This window comes from Manduca sexta, chromosome 16 (assembly GCF_014839805.1).
Source record: "Manduca sexta isolate Smith_Timp_Sample1 chromosome 16, JHU_Msex_v1.0, whole genome shotgun sequence".
Classification (NCBI taxonomy): Eukaryota; Metazoa; Arthropoda; class Insecta; order Lepidoptera; family Sphingidae; genus Manduca; species Manduca sexta.
The window spans coordinates 1,926,894-1,948,934 of NC_051130.1; the positions used below are offsets into that span (position 1 = coordinate 1,926,894).

The following is a 22,041-nucleotide window of genomic DNA, read 5'->3' on the forward strand; positions in this document are numbered from 1 at the left end:
TATTTGTTTGGAATACGTTGACATGTAACCAACTTTACAATGACTACAAATATACCTAAGTAAATTTATATACCCGGAAATTTAATTTCTTACGTATAGCTTAACTCTTGTAGCGTATACATCTCGCTATAATATCGAGGTCAAATTAAATTGGTTTTTTAATTTACCATAACCTAGACCCTCGAGCACAAATTACTTGAAAAATAAAACATCTTTTATTTATTCTCTGTCACTACGTGCGGTGAACGTGTTCAAACGTGTTGTAGTGGAACGGTTGTACAACTCGTTACCTGACGTCAAACTTCCTTGAGATGCTTGTGGAAATACCTATATTGAGTATATACTCAATATCAACAATGAATAATTGAACTAGGAAGGGATTAATGTGGATATTTACATAAAATCAATAATATCAGTATTATATACTGTCCTACTGCTGAGCACGGGTCTCTATTACTGAGAAGGATAAGATCTTAGTCCACCACGCTGTAGTGCAGAGTGGTAGACTTTACACACCCTCAAATTCCTATAGAGAGCTTCTAAGGTATGCAGATTTCCTCACGATGTTTTCCTACACCGTTAAAGCAAGAGATAATTCACAAAGAATATACACATAATTTACAAAAGTTTACAAAAGTCAGAGGTGTGTGTGTGCCCTTGCGATTTGATCCTGCGGACATTCGTCTCAGCCCTTCCACAATTAATTAGGCTATCGGCGCTTTTTAGATATAACCAATATTGTTATCAAAATATTATACTTTCTTTTTTCATGATTAAAAGGCAGGATACAGGCCTCTTCCAATAATCAGTCAGATTTTTTTTTAAATAACCCTATAGCAGCAATGGACATCTTGCGTTTGATGGTGATGAGTGAGGAGAGAAAAGCCAGTTGTAGTCATGGGTCGGGCATGGGGCTGGCTGAATGGTAGGCTACACGATTTATAACCATCGGATTTGTTTAATAAAGTTTAAAATAATCAGGTAGCTTTCTTATTTGTAGCCTTTGTATATCATAATGTTTTTATATAAGATATTTTAATTATACTATGCTTTTGTTGTGCTTAAATATTATAATGCAAGTAATCTTAATGTATTGGTAAAAAACGAATTCATTCTATAACTCAACACTTTTGAGACGAAAACAACTAATCCGTAAAGAAACTAATTACGGTTATTTCTTATAAGACGAATAAAATATAAAATTGTATTCCGTTTAATTCAATTATTGATTTTTGTATCTGAAAAGCTTACCTTGAGCTTTTAATGTTTTGTTTTTGTTTATTGCATCTACTATAATTATTAATTATGGTAAGCGAAAATAATTGATTATATTATTAAGTTTTAAGTTCGGCGTTTAGAATTTTATATAATCTAGTATATTAAGTAATTATATCTGATTATATTACTATAAATTCAATTGGTCCTAGAAAGGAAATCTTTTCGACCTGTCCGGCTTTAAAAATATCTGAACGCAAATTTTTATTTGAAAAATATTACAAAAAAGAATACAATAACAAGATAGTATTTATAGAATCGAAACAATCTATACGCATTTTACGAGGCTTTATAATCTGTGGGACAAACAGGTACCAGCCGACATATTCCCACGCCTAAACTACTAGACAGAATTAAAAAAAAAACAAAAATCATTTTCACACCTTCGCGGAAAGGTTTTAGGAGATGGTTTTATTACGAATGTAAAATAATAATAGATGCATTAACTTTCATGAGATTTGTGAAAATGTATAGTAGTGACATCTAGTTCGTGTTTGGTGACCTTTTAATAACGCCATCTGTGTATTTTGCATTGAACTACGTAGTAAACCAAATGTAGAAAATTAACAGCGACATCTACGTAAATAAGTAGTAACTATTTGAGTTGAGTTTAATTTATTGACAAGAAATACAGATGGCGCTAGTAGTTCACAGTAGTTGCATCAATTATAATAGTTCCAAGTAAGTGATACTAAAAGCTTAAAATACTTTTAATAGTACTAAAATAATATTATTAATATAAATAAATATAAAATTCGGTTACTGTTACAGTCTATAATGACGTGATGCATTCGTTATTGTTTGAAAAATATACGCTAACCGCTAGTATAAAATTATGCTACTTTCGACGTATGTAGGTAGGTACTTAAAACATCTCATCACATTACTATTTTTCTTCCTACGAGTTTTTACTAGTACGTAACTATTTCCTTCAAGGTTCACGTTGCATTTATATTTCACAGGTTATCTATAAAAAGGGTTTATACCTATGGATAATAATAATTTGAATATTGTAAAAGTATAATAAGTCTAGTATTGCGTAGATATATATAATATAAAAATTAGCACATAGATTACTGATAGAAAAGAAAATGCCAAGTGTGTGTTTTATTATAAGTAAAAAAAACAAATGCCGACATTACTGTTTTTCCGTAAGAAAATATGTTTTCTTTTTTGAAATTCACACACACATAAACATATTATAGAAACACTAACGATATCCTAGTTTTTATTGCTGAATTCATAAAATCACATTTACTAACGTACTCTTTCCCTTTAATTTGAGCGTAAATGTATCGCAAGCAATTCAACACACATTTCCACTCAACAAAAACAATAAATGGCCTGTTTTAATAAATGTTAACTTATGTCCAAGCCCTCGCTAGCAATAAATTGGCGGGAATCTAATAAACAACTCAGTGGTGCCATCTGTCGACACTGCACACTCATTACTTTCGCAATAAATCACAAGTATGACAACAGAGGGCGCAAAACTTATGCAATATATCTACAGAAGTTTGAGGAAACCGGGGCAAGATTGTATTTACGAGCACTTAGGTAACGAACGGATGCAGGTGCGAATGGTGGAATAGTCTTTATTGGATAAGTTTAAAAGAGATTTTATTGAAATATTTTTTGGAAATCACAAATCTTTACGTTAGAAATATGGCAGTGAAATGTTTGAATAAAATCGTCATGGCGTAAAGTAGGTAGTAAGATGGATTGAGAAGAGATCCTTGGATTGTTTTTGCCTAGCATATAAGAATAAAAAAGTATTTATTTAGCAACGGAAACTTTTCGAAAAAATCATATTCAAAGAGCTGGTAAACATTCTAGTTAGCAATATCTAATCATTACCTACAATTAAATAATATATTAATAGGTAAACGCTAGAAGTAGCGACATTTTGACAAATTTTATTTTATAAGTTACATTATAAAATGTGTTTACCGTGGGAAGAATTTTAGTAATCTCAAGTACGTTAACCACAAAATTTCGACATAAAGAATGTACACCACATTAATTCTTCATACATAAGCATTAAAAGTAAAAAGCAACATTGTCCCTTACAACGTAAGTATTTAGTTACAATAAGAAGAGTTTTAATCTTCTCAGATCTATATTTAATATCATTAGAAAGCATTACTTTGTGAAGCCATTTGGAGACCGTCATAATCTTAATTTTAAGACTAGTTTTATGCTCGCGGTGCACGCCTTATATCTCCTGTGGTATTAAAATATATTACCCAGATTAGTCTATATAAATCTCTAGATAAATGTGTGGTTATCGGTTCAGTCGTATAGGAGATTAAACCGAAAAAACTAAAAGACAAAATATTAAAACCCGTGTCAGGGCTCACCTAGTTATGTGCAAGTATGAGCTCAGAATACATAAACTTTTATTTCGTAATCACAGATGTCCAGTTCGGTTTATTTGAATAGAAATGAATTTTCATATCATATCACAACACGGTGCTTCTTTGCCGTAAAAAAATATGTGGAATTTTTATAGAAATGGGAAACATAATTTTGTACTAATATTTTTATGTGATGACAATAATTTGTCGCTTAACGGTGGCTTATTGGGGTCGACGTCGCTTTAAAAAGATGTTGAAATTTCTTATGAGATTGTCTTTTTTATTGGACATAATATTCACAGAATTATTTAGAATAGTAAAATTTTATGAACGAATTATGGTTTAGTTAGTAGCACGAATGATTTAAAAGCGTTGAAGGTAGAACTTAATAAAATGTTAGACTCTACACTTTTAATTAATTAGTTGAAAGAATTGTTAAAATAAGAGGCCGTAAATCAAATTAAAAATCGTAATAAAAAGTCGAATCATATGTTTTTCTTCTAGACACTTGAAACCAAACCCTACAAATCGAAACAGTCCTCTTATAAGACTTCTTTATTCTTATTAAATACGAAATACTCCAAAACCCTCACGCGACAGTATGTATTTAAAACATAATAGAGCAACACATGGCACTCGAGTACTTTGTTAAATGGGGCGTGTGGTGCTGTGCGAGGTGACGTGGTCTTTGTCACCCAGATATATGTGCGGTGCGGTCGCACAGATTTATTGCATATGCACAATGCACACGTAGTTAATTAATTTAATGCGTGTGTAATTGATTGTTATTTCAAAGTTTTATGTGCAAAAATAATGTAGTAATATATTATCATTCGTTAATTTAAGGCTACTTTCTGCGTTTTATGCAAATTAAGGGTTAAAATGCGATTCTGATTATTCACGGTTATTGTCTACAGACATTAATATGATGCATTGAACGAAGAACAGTCATATATTTTACCCATAACAAATTATTCTCATAACGTCCAGTAATTGTAATGGCTGCATGGTTTTTTAAATCGGAATAACTTTGCTTCCACAATGTTTGACTGGAGGTAAGAGGCAAATGGGTTATAAGTATCCAGGCAATCGCTTATTATAAACTATCAAATATGAATATAGATTTGTCTTAGCATTTCACGCAAAGTCCTATTACGACCGATAAAAAGCGTAGCTCCTAGCCTACCTACTGCACACCAGATGTGAAGATTGCAGAGTACTTGTACTCAAAGGAATCCTCACTTCAAAGTAACGCGTAATTGTAGCATCAATTGCGGGATATTGCGATTCCCGGCAGTTTACATTCAACGTTCAACATTTCCGCGATCTCGAAAATGTGAGACTTGTTATCACATACTTTCTCTAATTAACTGTCTTTTGCTTAGGATTTGTTCTCGTGGGAATAAGATCTATTATTTCTGTTAGTGTGAGACATATTTAATATTGTTATGCGCCTTGAAGCTGTGGATTGGTTTGATGGTCATATTCCTATTGTGTCTTTTAAAAGAACTGTTCAGCTATTATCTGTAGGCCAACATAATTATGGTGATTATGGAAATATGCCATGTCTTTCGCTGGATTAACCATTAGGTATATTATGTGGTCACTCTACCGTTTTCGCTGCAAGATTGTATTATACTGACAAAATAAGTCGAAAAAAAATCATAAATTAAGTAAATAAGAATGTAATTATAGTGAAAAGTATAGACATTTGCAGAATTAATAATAAAAACCCGATAAAAGACAAATGAAATAACTTATAACAAAATATGATTGCCGCGTCTCCCCTTTGGTATAAACCAACACACCTCACATTACCATATATTGAAAACAGAGCCATCTGTATTTCGTTACATGATAACACTGTGTTCATATACAAAATTATGTAATATAGAATAAAGAACATAGGGTTGATTATTGATAAATATTATATTTTATGTGAAATTTCGTAATGTCTTATTTTCTATGAAATTTAGTAATACAATAATATATAATAACACCAGCTGATATATTATGATCTTAGTTAACCCTGTAGAAATATTTGATACAGCTGTGAGTAGTAAGGTTCTTAGTTTGATTTCTTGATTGGACAATTAAAACATGTGAGTATTAATTAAGTGTGTGTGATGCTATGTTTATGTACACTATGTATGTTTTAATTCCGTTTTGGCGACACATCCGTCGTACCGTCCCAGGCGAGTTGCGAGATCAATAGCATCTGCCTACCCCTTATGATATAAAAGTGTGAACATAGTCGCCTTACGTATTAGTATAATTCTAAAATATAAGAAACAGTTATTTTGGTATAATTTGTGTAACTTTTTGGAAAATAAATTTATTTCTTATTTATTTATTTCTTATTAGTTACGAACACTTTAGTAACATCTGACATGTGGCCACCACAAATTCCTTCGCCTCGAACCTGACCGCTTAATGGGAATAATTAAAACTATAGTTAAAACGAACCCTTTGAAGTAGGCGTGTAGATTTTATTTTACGATGACAATAAAATCAGTACGGCTTGCTCTATTATAACAACTGCAGTAAAAGTGGAGGATCTCTTAACGAATGTGCGGGTCCACAGAGCTACGGCATTTGGTGGCGACTTCTTTAATAGCTTTACCCGAAAGAGTATTTATTAGCAAAATTTTTTCTATAAGGGATGAATTAAACAGGGCAATTTATTAGCAACTTTTTATCTTTGTAGGGGATGAATAAAATAAGAATTATTCACCTACGTTGTGTAAGGAATTCATAATAGGACTCATGGCTTCCAGACTCGTTGGTTAAAGCTGAGCATTATATTGCCTGAATTTTATAAACAGCGGAAAGTATCAGTTAAAATTTTATCTAAATAACCTATTAGATATCTATAAGTATTTTTTTAATATTACATTTTAAACTAATGCACATAACCAATTATGTAATCTTAAGACGTTTTAGATACCATCGCATAATATCCATCCCACAGCAATTTCAAAAGAGAAATATTTCTTCTAAAAATATTCAAAAACGTATCGCATATACAATGAAGACGTAGCCCGACTAAAATGAAAGAGTGCCGCCATTGCAAGCGACAATGCCGGCAAGTATTTCCACTACATTGATCGCTAATTGGCCACCGGCGGGGGACAGCGGTGGCGGGACGGGGAGTGATTTCACGGTGTCGCGGGTACAGCGGAATTCTGATGGTTTTCATAACTGCGGTGATTTTCGCAAATTTCCTTTGATTGAACTTCTGAATAGAGGGTGGTTTATGTTTAACCAGCTTTTGTTCGCGACTCTGCTCGTTTGAAAGTCTCTTTAATAATTAAAATGTAAGTTAAATATTTCACAAGAAATAGACCAAGTCTTGCATTGATATTATGGATTTACGTTTGTATGTGAGTATATGTATTACGCGACATAACACTTTTATGTTCGTAGATTTATTCGAGGAATGTAATATAATGATCTTTTATGTTTACGCGAAAATGACATGTCGAAAATGAAAACTAAGACTGAAAAAAAACGGCTACCAGACTTTAAGATATTGTAAGCACTTTCTGCATAGATCGGACTGTCAACAGTAAAAAAAAAAAATGTTTTCAATAATTGTAAAATGTAGGTAGATATTGTAACTTTGACTTTTCGTATGATCAACACATCAGCCCCCTATGACGATGAAGGTCGCAAAGTTTTTAAGACGTCGGAAGAAAATTAAAATACAAAAACCCAGCGATAAAGTCCAAAAACTAGATTTATATCGAGGTCTTACTTTGTGAACTACTGCAGTTAATAAAAATATTTTTTAGCCAACAATGGATTTTACTACAAAAATATTGTACCTACCTAAAACTCGCAACTTCATCTCTACTAAATAACCATTCATCGACTTAAGCAATTTAAAAGTTAGACAATTATGAAGACGTCACGGATTCGAACCCTGGACTTCAAGATCGGGGGCTTAATTACAAACAATACGGAGGGCGGCAGAATTAAAATTGTTAAGGCTCACTAATTTTATTCTAGTAATTAAAAGCTTTTACTTAATTGGGAATTTTAATTTGAGGAATTTTATTCATTATTTTTATTGAGGGAGGCTTGATTTCTGTATAACGTAGGGTTTTATTCTCCCTCTTTTCGTCACGTAATGTCGGTCCTTGATTAAACAATATGCTCATTAAGTATATTACTGGAAGGTTTATTTTTATTCAGCTGAATAACGAGCATGTCGCTCTCCTGATGAAATCCATCACGACTGCAAACAAACAAGCAAACTTTCAACGACTACAATACGTTCGTCATCTTGAAATCCTTAATCCCAACTGCCCAATAATTACAATGGTATATTTTACAAACCGAAGAAGACAGGCACACTTTGTCAGTCGGCAGAAATAGACATATTTATTATATACTACCCAGAAAGAACTTCGCAAATATGCTGTTTGCAAGCAGAAATAGATATTGTGATGTTCCGTACCCCAATGGATCTTCGCATGTGAAGAATACACATAATAATATAACTATCTATACTTTATCTGCAATTAATTGGCCCTACACTCAATCGGATAAACTTATCAGTACAAGCCAAGCCGAAGATAAATAGCTAAATAACAAACAGTAAGATGTGGAAAAAAATGGTCCGCATCAATTGCAGCACAGCGAGGGGCGCCATGATTTACGGCGCGGGATTAAAATGTAGCGCTTAACAGGGAAAATCGGGGGGTGGGGGCTTGGTGCGGAGAGGAGCGGAGAGCGTTGAGCGGAGCGGGCAGCGGTTTGTAACGAAATATTTCGTTTGTTTTGTAAACATCAATTATGTCGGTTTTGGTATCGTGCATTTCTATGTTGTAGTGATAACTCAGCATTAAATGAGGCTTTGCGCAAAAATAATTTTTTTATAGCTTAAAATGACAAGAAAAACTTGCCATTCGCCTGATTGTAAGTGATACGACCACCCATAAATAGGAACACCATCCAACACCTTGAATTACAAAGTATTGTTTGGTATTCCATTGCGCTCGCCATCCTGAGACATGAGATGTTAATTATTATTATGAACAGTAGTTATATTGGCTACAGCATCCAGGAATGGCTAGCATTATGTAAGAAAATATGGTTTTATTGCTATCATTTTGCGTATTTACCAGTGAATCTTTTATCTTATAAAATAAAGTATAGACCTCATTGAATTGGCTCTTTCGTGTGTGTTTGTTTTATATTATTTCTTTTTCAACCTATAATTAAAAACATTCAATATAATCTTAATGATAATCTTCGAAATTTCGACTAGGAATCTAAATTAACAGCGACCGCTCCGCTCTCTTGTGCACTATATTCGGTGTTCCACGCCCGATATTCCCTGGAAGTAAAAGTGCGAAGAGTTTGCCGACAGTGTATGTACACCGCATTTGTCAAGTCGGTATAATTAATAGCACCACGTGCCCTTTTAAAATAAAAAACGAAATGTCTTTTGTAAAATAAAGTTCGATATGAGGGTGTTATTTTCGAAGTAGATTTTTAGTTTTTTTAAGAGCGAATTGAACAAAAATTTTCTTGCATCATAGAGTTCAAAACATACCAGTTTTGTTTGTTTCTACACTTGGTCATGCAGTACTTACTTATTACGATTTTAAGAGTTGTAATCAGTACAATTACTAGACATTACAAAACTAACTGAACACATTAACGAACGTAGATTCGTGACATTTTTTAACATAATTACTTTGCGATACTCTTGTTGACACTCCTTAATAATTCGTTTGTTTCAATAAAGAAATTACTACACAGTAATAAAATCTATTTTACTATATTCATTTTAATTTTCGAAGACTTCAAGCTCTATTTCTAAGATGATGTCATGCATTTATCCCGGAGAACTCATAAACACAATATTCCTTCCCGACGTGTCATGTTTCCCAATTATCTTATGACAAGATTCAGTTACCCGAGCTCCCAAATTAACTTAGCGACAGAACGTGGTCTGAATAGTCAAGTTAATTGTGTTTGTAATATTGTATATCGTTTTAGTAGAGCAACAAATTGACGTATAAGTTATTGATGTTTTACTTGCACTACCTATCACAATCTTAGAAGTGTTAAATGCTTTATCCACTTAAAAACATTTAAATCAAAACTTTGTTTTTCGAAATAAATTATTTGATAAATAGATGAATTATGTATGTGTTAGTTATAAAGTCCCAATAAGGACGGTTATTGTTCAGCAGTGGTAATAGTTAAGTATCGTAGTAGTTGTTGGTGTTAGGATATATTTTATATCCCGGATAGCGACCACCGTACACAAGGTGTTAAAACCCACCGTAGTGGCCTACGTAAGTATGTCACACTCCGGGGTCAGCCTGTATATATCCGGTTTTAACAGGCCGGCATAATTGTGTCGACTGCCAAGGGGTATCATCTCTCGTAAGTCGACATTCTATTGAACCCCACTCCACTTGAGAGTAAGTAAGAACCATATGTTTTATAATATCTTGATTCTTCGTACGTTCTCGACGAATAGTATAAACACTATATTCAATAATTTAACATCCAAATGATAGTACAGATCTAGCAGTTCACAAATATATGTTAAAACAAATCACTCACCCTCTCGCATGGCGCCGGCGCATGGATCTGCCTCGCCTGTCCTCTCCCCAGCGCCTCTCGCTTCCTCTGGGCACTGAATAGCCTCAGCTCCTTCCTCTCTTCATCTGAGAGTGCGTGACAATACCGCACCTGGAAATGTATTCATGTTGCAATAAGTTTGTGGTGTATAAGTATGACAAGAAGTTTAAGTTTCAGATTTTGGGTTAAGAAGTATTTGTGAGAATTTTACACTAAAAATTACTTTATGTCAAGGGATCCTAAAATAAATAGTAATGAAAGAAATACATGAAAAGGTTTCAAATTCGAAAAATGAACCCATAAATTGTCTTATATGTAAAATAAGTAGGCGTGTGGTCTCAATTAGATTATGGCCTGATATATCTTCAAGCTCACCAATTATTTTATTGGCCTTTAGATTTGCCACTATTTAGAGTATGATATCTTTGCTAGCATTAACTCAAGGATCTCATCATCATCAGTCATACAAAAAAGGTGTTTATTGACATATAAATAAGAGTTAACCATCCTGACCTCATTATCCTGCGGCGGCAGTTGCTGCAAGAGTTGCTTCAGCCGGTACCTCTCTCCAACACTATTCACGTACGGAACCTTGTCTTCCGGCAGCGCTGAGAAGTATAAGTGAACCTGGAATAGAAGAGAAACTCACGTAAGATTTGATGACGTATAGAATTTAATTTATGTAAAGGTTTTGGTATTAAAGTGTCATAATATCTAATCTATCTATCTATACTTAATATAAAACAAAGTCCCATAATATCTAATCTATACTTATTATGAAACAAAGTCAACCCTTTTCTGTCTTTCTGTATGTTATCAATATTCTCAAAATCTATTGAACGGATTTTTATGAAATTTGGTATAGAGATAGTTTCACACCCTGGGACGATTATAGGCTACTTTCTATCCCGGAAAAATATATAGCGAGATTTTTATCCCGGAAAACTCGTTCACGTGGGTGAAACCGCGAGCAAACATTAGTAATATTATAAATCCGAAAGTTGTTACGGAAAAGTTACTCTGGGTTAAAACAAACCGTCAATCTGGTAAACAACAGCTTCCAAAATTCCAATCAATTTATATTTCATATTACATAAAATAAAATTATCACAAAAAGAATCATCTTCGATTATTATTGAATGCAATTCAACTTTCAAAGAACAAACAGCAGACATAAGAAATACATACTTCCCAGTGTATATTCTGTGCACGTCGAGTATTCATTAGCGCCGGCCAGTAAGCCGCTTTGCTAAATGAGCTTAATGATAGGGCGGTTATGATATCATACTTATTTTATGTTTCGTACGTGAGCTATAGAAATATTTGGGATCCGGGTTTTTCTTGGCTAAATGAATACAGTGAGTCTGTGGTCTGTCTTTCGTGAACCTATCACTGGATTTGGTAATAATAAATAATAATAAAATGTTAATAAATAGGTTTAAAACTAAAGAGACGATAATATATTTTTTTTTAAAATAACCTAGTTTTGTTTGCAATTTTAGTGGTTAGAAAAAACAAGCAATTTTTTAAAAACAAACAAACAAAAGAGAGCATGAAGTTTTGCTGACGAGTTTGTACAAAGTGGGAAGACATTGAGAAAGATATTTTGGATTTTTTTCAACAAAGGAGAATAAATCCTATCGGGCGTATGCATAAAAAATGTTTTAAGCAATAGAATCACATTGATTGCTGAGCTAAAATGGCTTTAATGCACGTGAAAATAAGTGGTCGAATTTTGAGTACAAGCGAAACTAGTTCGATTAAAGCGGCGTGTGGGTGAGACCTCATTAACTACGAAATATCTCATAAAATAAATCATTTTTTAAGACTTTCTTTTTAATGGAGATAATATAGTTTTACAGGTCTTGTTTTGTAGGAGTAGTGAAATAAAAACTTGGTTGGGAACGATAGCATTATGTCTGGGTTCATGGCTTTATTACGTTCTGCAGCCAAAAAGTAGTGAGCTTTGGTGTAAAGACTTTTAGGTATAATTTGGAGCTAAAATCATTGTTATAACTGCTGTGACATATTTTAATTCATAATATATTATCTGGCTTCATGAATTTCTAATATTTGAAAGAGATTTCTATTGTATCTCCTATTCTAAAAACAACTGCCCTAAGCACTTAAATTTAACTATATCTTCATTTAAAAAAAATGATTTTTATACCAATTATCTAAGTACCATAGCCAAATAAAATTCACAAAACGACTTCTTCAAATACGAAGTGCTATTATCCTTAAAACTTTTCTTAAACTCATTCCATCATTAGAAAGGGAGTGCCCCGGAGTCCTGTTTTAATTTTTTGCTTCGCCGCGCCTCCGAACCTCTTAATACTTTGTTTTTGTAATTATACGAGTATTTGTTATTCAAAGCATTTGTCTCATTATTGTTGGCTCGCGGCGTGGAGTTTTGGATGTTATATTTGAATTTTAATTGTAGTCTAGACTTTGTTAGAAAACATTTGGATCTTAATGAGGAGGCGAATGGCGGTTTTGATGTAATTTTTAATCTTTGCTTTTATATGTTTATTTTAAATAAGGTGCAGTAGAGACTACGATAACAAAAAAGTAGTGTAATACGTGCTTAAGTTGATAAATAAACTGAATTCCAAATTCGTGATCTAAGTGCAGCAGCACTTGCGAAAGAAGAATGAAAATAATCTATAAAACTAATTAAGTATATAATAAGTGGGCAGACTCAAGTGAATCATAATACTTAAATAAAAAGGTAGCTTTTATATTGAATTTAATTTGCATTATAATTACTTTTTCTCTAACTTTCAATATTTCATAATGAATGTTTCTACTGGCCTGTTATAAACTAAGTGATTATATTTGAATGCGTCAATCTCTGGGAATATTCCGATTCTAAAGATTCTTATACGGAATAAAAAAAAACACGATCCTTGTATATAAGGTATATAAGGTGTTATAACCCGCCATAGTGGCCCACAAAGTATGTCGCGTTCCGAGATCAGCATGTATACAACCAACCAAGCCGGCATAATTGTGTCGACTGTCGAGGGGTAATCATCTCTCGTCAGTCGACATTCTATTGGACCCACTCCACTTACCATCAGGTATAGTGGTGTTACTTTACCGTACCCATAAAAAAGACACAAGTTTAATATTTCTATAAATAAACTTACGACATTGATTTATATAAAATGTTTGAAGCCCGATAGCCGCCATGTTTTTCTCCGTGTAATATCAATATAATGACATAAAAAGTATCGACTTGCGTTACGACCGTGTGCAAAACGCGATAATGCGCTTATAATGACGCACGAAATCACTGCCATACCAACAATGTACCACATATCTCTATACAGTCTGCCCACGCAAGAGTAATCTCGGTAAGTAGAATTAAGATATAGGTTTAATGATACCAGTGGTGTATTACATGCAGTCCTTCAAGGCACATGCCTCTTCTACTACTGAGGGATTAGGTCTTAGTCTATAAGGCTGGTCTAGTGCGGATTGGCAGACTTGGCGTACCCTCGGAATTTTTTATGGAGAAATCATAGGTATGCAGAAAAATAAAACTATTTTGCGGATTTTATCACGGTGTTTATATTATAATTTTCTCTCTATATTTCGAACATCTCAGTCCGTCCCGTGACCACGAACTACGAAGACTGCAAAGTCTTTGAAACGTTGGAAGAAAATTATAATATTAAATGCGCGCAATAGTTTTATTTTAAAGTCTAACATTCGCGTAAACAGAAGAAATCATTATACATAGATATGCAAGTTTCCTCGGTAATGTATCTTAGTATTTTATAAAATATTGCTATCCTAGGTTTTACCTTCGCCATTAAAGCTATGGTATTATAGACCTTCATAACCACAGAACTACGAATACATTTTCATCACGCACCATCCATTACCCCACAGTTTTCACCGTTTTCAATACAAACTACTGCACAAAAGCCTGTGATTGTCAAAATACGTGCAAACTTTACTGAAACAAAAGCTTTGTGGACAGACAATAGTCGCATTCGATGTTTACGTCCATATTTTAAATAGGAGCGAGGAGAGTACTAGTTTTCAATGAAAGCTTCGTTGGGATTGGAGCGGAATGGTGAGATGAAGATCGCAGATCCAAATTACAACGCGCCTAAATATTCGGAGATATTGTGTGTATTCATTGTTAATACTCTCGCTTCAACGGTGAAGGGAATCATTGTTATCTGATCTTATAATTAAATGACTAAAATAACCAGATGAGTATAAAAATACAGATAATGAAGAAACATATATCTGATAATAATATAGACACTTTTGCTAAACATAATAATAATATCAGCCCTGTATTATATACTTGCCCACTGCTGAGCACGGGTCTCCTCTACTACTGAGAGGGATTAGGCCTTAGTCCACCACGCTGGCCTAGTGCGGATCGGTAGACTTCACACACCCTCGAAATTCCTATAGAGAACTTCTCAGATGTGCATGTTTCCTCACGATGTTTTCCTTCACCGTTAAAGCGAACGATAAATTCACAAAGAATACACACATGACTTTTTAGAAAAGTCAGAGGTGTGTGCCCTTGGGATTTGAACCTGCGGACATTCGTCTCGGCAGTCCGTTCAACACCCAACTAGGCTATCGCCGCTAAACATAATATTATTGATTGACTGATTGACAGATAATTCTGCGCTAAAACCAGTGGGCCTTTAGGCATGAATTACGCTAGGTCCGTATATTACGTGATTATTAAGGATTATTAGAAATTCAAGTGGCGATAGTCTAGTTGGGTATGGAACGGACTGCCGCAACGAATGTCCGCAGGTTCAAGACCCAACGGCACACACCTCTGGCTTTTCTAAAATGATGTGTGTATTCTCTGTGAATTATCTCTTGCTTTAACGGTGAAGGAACACATCGTGAGGAAACCTGCACATCTGAGAAGTTCTCTACAGGAATTTCGAGAGTGTGTAAAGTCTAACAATCCGCACTAGGCCAACGTGGTGTACTAAGGCCTAATCCTTCTAAGTAGTAGAGGAGGCCCGTGCTCAGCAGTGGGCAAGTATATAATACAGGGCTGATATTATTATATCATTATTATTATTAAGGGGCGTGTGAAGTCCACATAAGGCCGACGTGGTAGACAAAGGCCTAATCCGTGCCCAGCAGTGGGACAATATATAATACACGGCTGATATTATATATATATTAGAAATTAACTCTCTAAGGACGGTAACGCTACAGGCTGGCGACTAATTGAATGCGTCCTAAATGTTAAAATCATGCAGCTAGTATTTTTATATAACAGTACTATAATTCAAAGTACTGAAAGGCATTGCCTCTGTTTAAGAGTAATCGTGGCGAATCAGAACATGCTTATCTCGCCATTTAGTAAAAACGTCAATGCAAATGCATGGGCGGAGTTAAGTAAATGCCGCGAGCCTTTACGTAGACCAGTGAGCGGGTTGCTCCAAACTGTCCGTAAATGTTTAATTATCTTTAAGATTAGTTAATAAATATTAGCTAGTGGGTGGGTGTTATGTTACTAAAAATTAAAAAAAAACATGTTCAGCATACAACAGAACTATGAATCAGAACTAACTATTTAAAATGAAATTACAAAACAACCAAAATGTTTTAATACTAGATAGCGATATAAAAGGTAAAAAACCCACCGTAGTAAAAAACAAGCCCAAGCTCATTATTAAAATAAAATAATGAAAAAGTATTACAGATCAATTATTACTGTCTTATACCATGTATTGTGTTCAGAATTTCTATACTTTTGGGACACTTGATAGCTTCCTTAGGCCAAAATTTATTGGGTCAATAAACCATAGTATTTTTTGACAACATTTTAGAACAGTTTTATGTCAAGATAATGATAATTCAAAATACTCTTTCATATTGTGACCTGTATTGCATACCCAAAAGATGTTAATACATTAACTAACGTTGCTCATAACGATGGATTAAACAACTGGCCCTAATGCAGACCGATTCGGCGAGTCATGCAGATTACTATCAATGATCAAGCCACTTGAAGATCGGGGTCGACGGAGCGCGTTTAGATGCCATGAACCGATTACAGATAGATAACCTGATGAACATAAAAAAATATACAGATAATCGGAGATAGATCCATCTTTAAAAAACGTTGATAATCAGATAGATCGATAACAACTAACAAGCTATCGATTTATTTTGATAGGATATTATTGTCTTCAAGTGTATCAAGTGATTTAATGGATCATGAAAAAAAATGATTTGCGAATTATGTGCGAGGTGTAAAACATTTGTGGTAGCCAATTGGTCAGCTTTGTGATCATAGTGTATAATTGAATTGGTAAAAATATGGGATAGATTTTAAGTTTAATGTATTCGATTATAAGAAGGCTCTACAATATCACGTTGTATTAGCGTATTTTCTATTGTCATGATAGTTAATTATTGAACTCTAAAGGAAGATTTTTGTGTGTTTTCATGAAAAATTCGATATGTAATCAGAATTAGATATGTAAAGAGACGAAGATTCCATATGTAAAGAGATGATATTATTCATTAATAAAATATATGTCAGGAATAAAAATAAAGATTATAAGTATTTATAGACTCACCTGTTCTGGCCGAAGTCCAGGCGGCACCCACGTGTACTCCTCCAGCGCGCACCCTGAATCATCATCACTCTGGGAATGCCTATGAGGGTCAGCAGGCTTCATCAGCCGTTCAGCATGTTCTAACAACCCTCTGAACTTGCCCTGAGGCACAGGATGTGGAGAAAGGGACATTGCTGATTGAGGAGATTGTGGCGAATGGTAACTTTGCCCAGGCTGGTTTAACTGTGACACGCTGTGACTATGAAGTAAATTGAATTCTGGATAATGACCCTGGATGGGCTGACTTCTTCTGTAGTTCGGGTAGGAGTAGGGGTGCGGGGAGTTCGACTGGCTTGGAGCTGATGATCCGCTGTGGCTTGGTTGAGGTGATGGTAATGATGCTCGAGGCGAGGTGATGGGTGAAGCAGGTGCTGGAGGTGGCGGTGATGACGTCTGCTCGTGGAGCGGAGGTGGTGATGACCCGGTTGGTGATACCACGCAGTTTCTGCACACCGGCCTGGAAGAAAACATAAGAAATTAAAGAACATGAATAAAATTTTGTGATAAAAATCCATTTTTTTTATTCGATATTTAACAAAATGAGTATGCCATGAGGAGCTTCAATCTATAATGTATTTTAATTCAACATATAATCTTTATCTTCTATATGGAAATCTAGACTCACACTAAATAAATCATGAAACACAATCATCATTTTTTACATTTTACAACTCTATTGAAATAGATATTACATTTAATTTTCTGCCAACAAAACAATATGTTTCAACGGATACAGTCATCAGGCATCTATTGAGAGCGCCATCAGTCAGACAATCGTGACGCTGTGTAATACCATTTGGAATTATTTCATACAATGCTCTATGATTTATGGTAGGACGGTACGTTTTGTGAGTGATTAATAACAGTGACTGAGATAGGATTCTTGACTCTAGGGGTCTGATTCTGATAGTTCAGAGGTGGATTAGATGATTTTTTAGTAAATAGAAAAGTTAAAACATAACATAACATCACGCATTTTATCCCCGAAGGGGTATGCAGAGGCGCAACTAGGGCACCCACTTTTCGCCAAGTATGTTCCGCCCCATGATGTGATAGGGGGCGAGCCTATCGCCATATCGGGCACAAATTCCAGACTCCGGGCTGATACTCAGCAGAAAAACCCAAATATCACTTTGCCCGACCCGGGATTCGAATCCAGGACCTCAGAGCGCTATTGTACCGGACGTGCAATACAACTACGCCACCGAGGCAGTCGATATTAATTAGTCATTTGTAATATTGAGTCAGTTTATGACTAGATGGTTAACTTTGTATTTTAGAATTGAAAAGTGAATTGTTTGTTAATGTATAATTGTTGAGTTATATCACTAATTATTTATAAAGACTCTTAAACACAAATACTAACGTTTGTATTTGTGTTTGTGCTGGTGGCAGGATATATTTTATATCCGCCCGGATAGTGATCACTGTACACAAGGTGTTAAAACCCGCCATAGTGGCCCACGTGTGTCGCGTTCCGGGATCAGCCTTCGTATACCCAAGTTCCAACAGGCCGGCATAATTGTGTCGACTGTCGAGGGGTAATCATCTCTCGTCAGTGGACATTCTATTGGACCCCACTCCACTTACCATCAGATGCAGTGGGGTGACTGCTGTGCACATATTAAAAAACAAGTTGTATTGCGTAGTAATATCAATGAAAAATTTAAATGAAGGAAACCAGAATGTATAGGAATGATTACTTTCTCTTTCAATAAATTATTTATTTAAAGATTTAAATGTTCATGAATGGAATATTTGCCACCATGAGTCACTTGTTACAGGCGTCCCACATACCTCGGACTATGGCAAGATAAATCAAGTAACAAGTCAAACTTGCCGACACCCTTCACGAAATATAGGTTAATAAGGCTGCAAATTCAATAATGCAATATATTTTCCAAGCTATTTCCATAGATCTTTAAAGGTTATTAGAGAAAATCAAATACCTCGGCAAATAGCCTAGAAAACTGGTAGACATTAGAATTATGAACGTGTTTACTGGAAAGGACATTGAAAAAACTTCGCGTGAAATTAAAGTGGTAAAGCCTTGCTGTAGATATGTTTGTCTACAGCATAAATGGGCCAGCTCCACTATTGTAGAACTATTGTTGCACAGAAAATTATGGTGAATGTCTAATTACTGTTGTATTTCGGTAAATCAGATTTTGGCAGTCCCAGTCTTCCGTTACCTAATTTTTATTTCTTTTCTTTTAACTTGAGCATTAATGATTCCTTTTAAATTAAGAATCTTATGGACTACTTCATACATTCACTTAACACCAGACTCTCTTCTTGCAGACAACAAACTGAACCTATAATTGTTCCTTTTTTCTTTTTGACGCACAAAACCCTAAGTTTAAAGTTGTATTATCCCATCTAGTTAGAATCTACGACCGTGGTCAGCTATCGAGTTAGTAAAGCCAATTTGTTAATTTACATAGGAAAGGCGGCCGACGGCATCAGTTTATTGGGTTGCAAGCCTTAACGACCGCTTCCTTTGATAAAGCAGATAACAACTGGTTTGGTTTCACCTATTTATCCCTTAGAGGTCTAACATGTTTTGATTGCTCAATAATTTACTGTTACATTTTCCTTTTAGCATAGAGGTTCGTTGAAATAAAACTATTTTGCAGATTTTATCGCGGTTTTTATATTATAATTTGCTCCGGACGTTTCGAAGACTACACTTACTACTACTACTGACTACTACAGCCTTCGTGGTCGCTGGCCTGGCTGAGGTGTTAGTCATTAGAAAACTCAAAGTTACAATATCCGCAAAATAGTTTTATTTCAATGTCTAACAAAAAGAGAGATAAAGATTATAAAGGTTCGGAATTTGAAAAATAGGTCAAAATGTTTGCTTATAGATTATGAATGTACTGTCGTGATTGTGTTAGACGTCCATCTGCTAGGTGTACAGAGAAGTCAATAAAGGTCGCAGAAACACGGTGGGTGCAGGCCGCTATTGAGATATCTGTATGGAAATCCTTTGGGGAGACCTATGTTCAGCAGTGGGCTTTATATGGCTGATGATGATATACCACCGCGATGAAGGTTACATATTTGATTCCGGGGAAGGGACCCCCTCTTTATCGTTGGGGAAAAGCCCATCGTTGCTAACACCACTGGGAGGAGTAATACGGATATGTTGGTTCCACTTAATAATATTTTTAACGTATTTATGCAAACTTCCTGGCATATCCGAGATTTATTCTTAAAAATTTCAAAGGTATGTGATTTGGAAAGTACCAAAGTAGCATTAAGTATAAAATGACTTCCTAATTACAGAAGAAGGGGGCCTCATAGATTCAACCTAAATCAGGGCTGATATTTGATTTTATGAAAATCTTCTGGAATGTCCGTTTGCAGACGTCTTATTTTTATTTAAAGTCTTTTTAACTCCATATCAGTTAGAGATTTATGCAGACTCGTCAGTCAGCTAGCCGTGCGCGCGGCGCGATGTTATGCAGACGGTTTCAAGAAATTAAACATTGAAAGCTTCTCGATATTTAGTGCATTAAATCAGACTCTTTGTTATATTACAACGAAAAATTTCCAAAATTGTATAAAAACGTACTTATTTTTTTTTGTATTTCAGTGTGACAGTAGGTAGTGCAATATAATTTATTTGTAAATCATATGTTTTCTCACTAGTATTACCAATAAAAGTCAATTTTTAATGAGTCTTAACGTCTTTAAAGGGAATGAATTAACGCCATTTACATGTTAATAAGAAAATAACATAATTTTTCTACAGCTAATATAGCTTACGCTGCGTCATTTCACATCGGATGGCATGCAGACGATCCTGCATCGCTCCAGATCGCTCGATAAGCGTCGATACATCACTCAGCTTGCTGTGCCGACGTCGATAAAAATCAAAGCGTTCTATCGATAGTTTTACGTCTCTAGTGCAGTTATGCCATGTTGCTTTTATAAATACCAAGTTTGTGACAATGTTTTGATTTTAATATTTATTGCGAGACATGGTAACGTTGTTCGGTTTTAGTAAATTCGACACAGAATGAATCCTTAGATGCGTTATACTGACTTTAATAAAGAAGTAGGTTTTTAGTAGATTTGATTTTAAATCAAATCAATAGCTAATACTAAGAGGATTCGTCGCAGCAGCAACATTGCAATTAGTCAAAAATACAAAATGATAAAAAAAATTTGAAAAGTGAAACCGGGATTTTAAGTGAAAATATTCCATATTAATAAATAATTTTTGGCACAATGTTAGCAGAGGTAAAGACGAGTTCATAGTTTAATTTATTAACGCAATATCCTGTACGTATAATAAAACAGTGGTCTTGTGGTAGAGAATCTTAAAATTACTCTGTAGCCTCGCCGAGCGTAGTCGCTAAAACTTGCATCAATATAATATGACCTTCTATATTCCCCAGTATTGGACACCGCAGCAGCAACATCGGGCAGTGTTTACGACCGGGCGCGCCGTTTGTGCCTCATAAAACTCTTTCAACACGTATTTATTGGAGCCACACGTTTATTGAGTTATTTAGTAACTCGTTTTTTAACGACTATTTTGTGGGAATTTTTAAGTTGTATGAGGGGGAGAAGTACATTTCTTTAGTCCTGGTCAACTATTTGAATGACAACACGAGTGAAGTAGTCTCATGAAGAGTAAACCGATTAATTGAAAGCAGCTTTGTGTATAGGACTGAAGTGACCGGCACGATTGGGAAATCATCTAAAATCGGCATAGTGACAAGTATGGGTAGTGATGTGTTTTAAAAAAAAATGAAGAATGAAAAATATTTTTATTAACACAAAAGATCTATACGCAATGAATATACAATGCATGATTTTAACAGTAACGTACGAAATTAATCAATGTATTGACACCCAACACTAGGCAAGCCTATCGTAGGGCCCCGTGAGATCATTCAGAAGTGCTTTTAACCACAGTAGACTTCGTTTCGTTTCGTTTTATACGCATCGTATAAAACATCACATCAAGCTTTTTTGTAAATTGTTTTAGAGGTGATAATTTCATCTTTACTCTATCTTAGAGGTAAGGCCCTTTGCATACGAGGCGAAATAGAAACGAAATTGTCGCATAAACAATTTTTGTGTGCTTGGTCTCCACACCGAATGCACGCCCATGCACGGAGGACATTTGTGGATGAAACTAATCATTGATGATTATA

At 34.8% G+C, this 22,041-nt stretch overlaps 1 protein-coding gene across 4 annotated transcripts in view; it reads right to left on the bottom strand.

The window, feature by feature from the left end:
• LOC115444103 (protein prickle) overlaps positions 1-22,041 on the bottom strand; it is a 423,151-nt gene that overhangs the window by 87,450 nt on the left and 313,660 nt on the right. For all 4 annotated transcript variants that reach the window (XM_037439365.1, XM_037439364.1, XM_037439362.1 and 1 more), the window contains 3 exons: positions 16,829-17,324; positions 10,752-10,865; positions 10,221-10,349 (listed from right to left, as the gene is read on the bottom strand). In XM_037439365.1, coding sequence (XP_037295262.1) covers positions 10,221-10,349; positions 10,752-10,865; positions 16,829-17,324 — 739 coding nt within the window. The remainder of the gene's footprint in view (positions 1-10,220; positions 10,350-10,751; positions 10,866-16,828; positions 17,325-22,041) is intronic.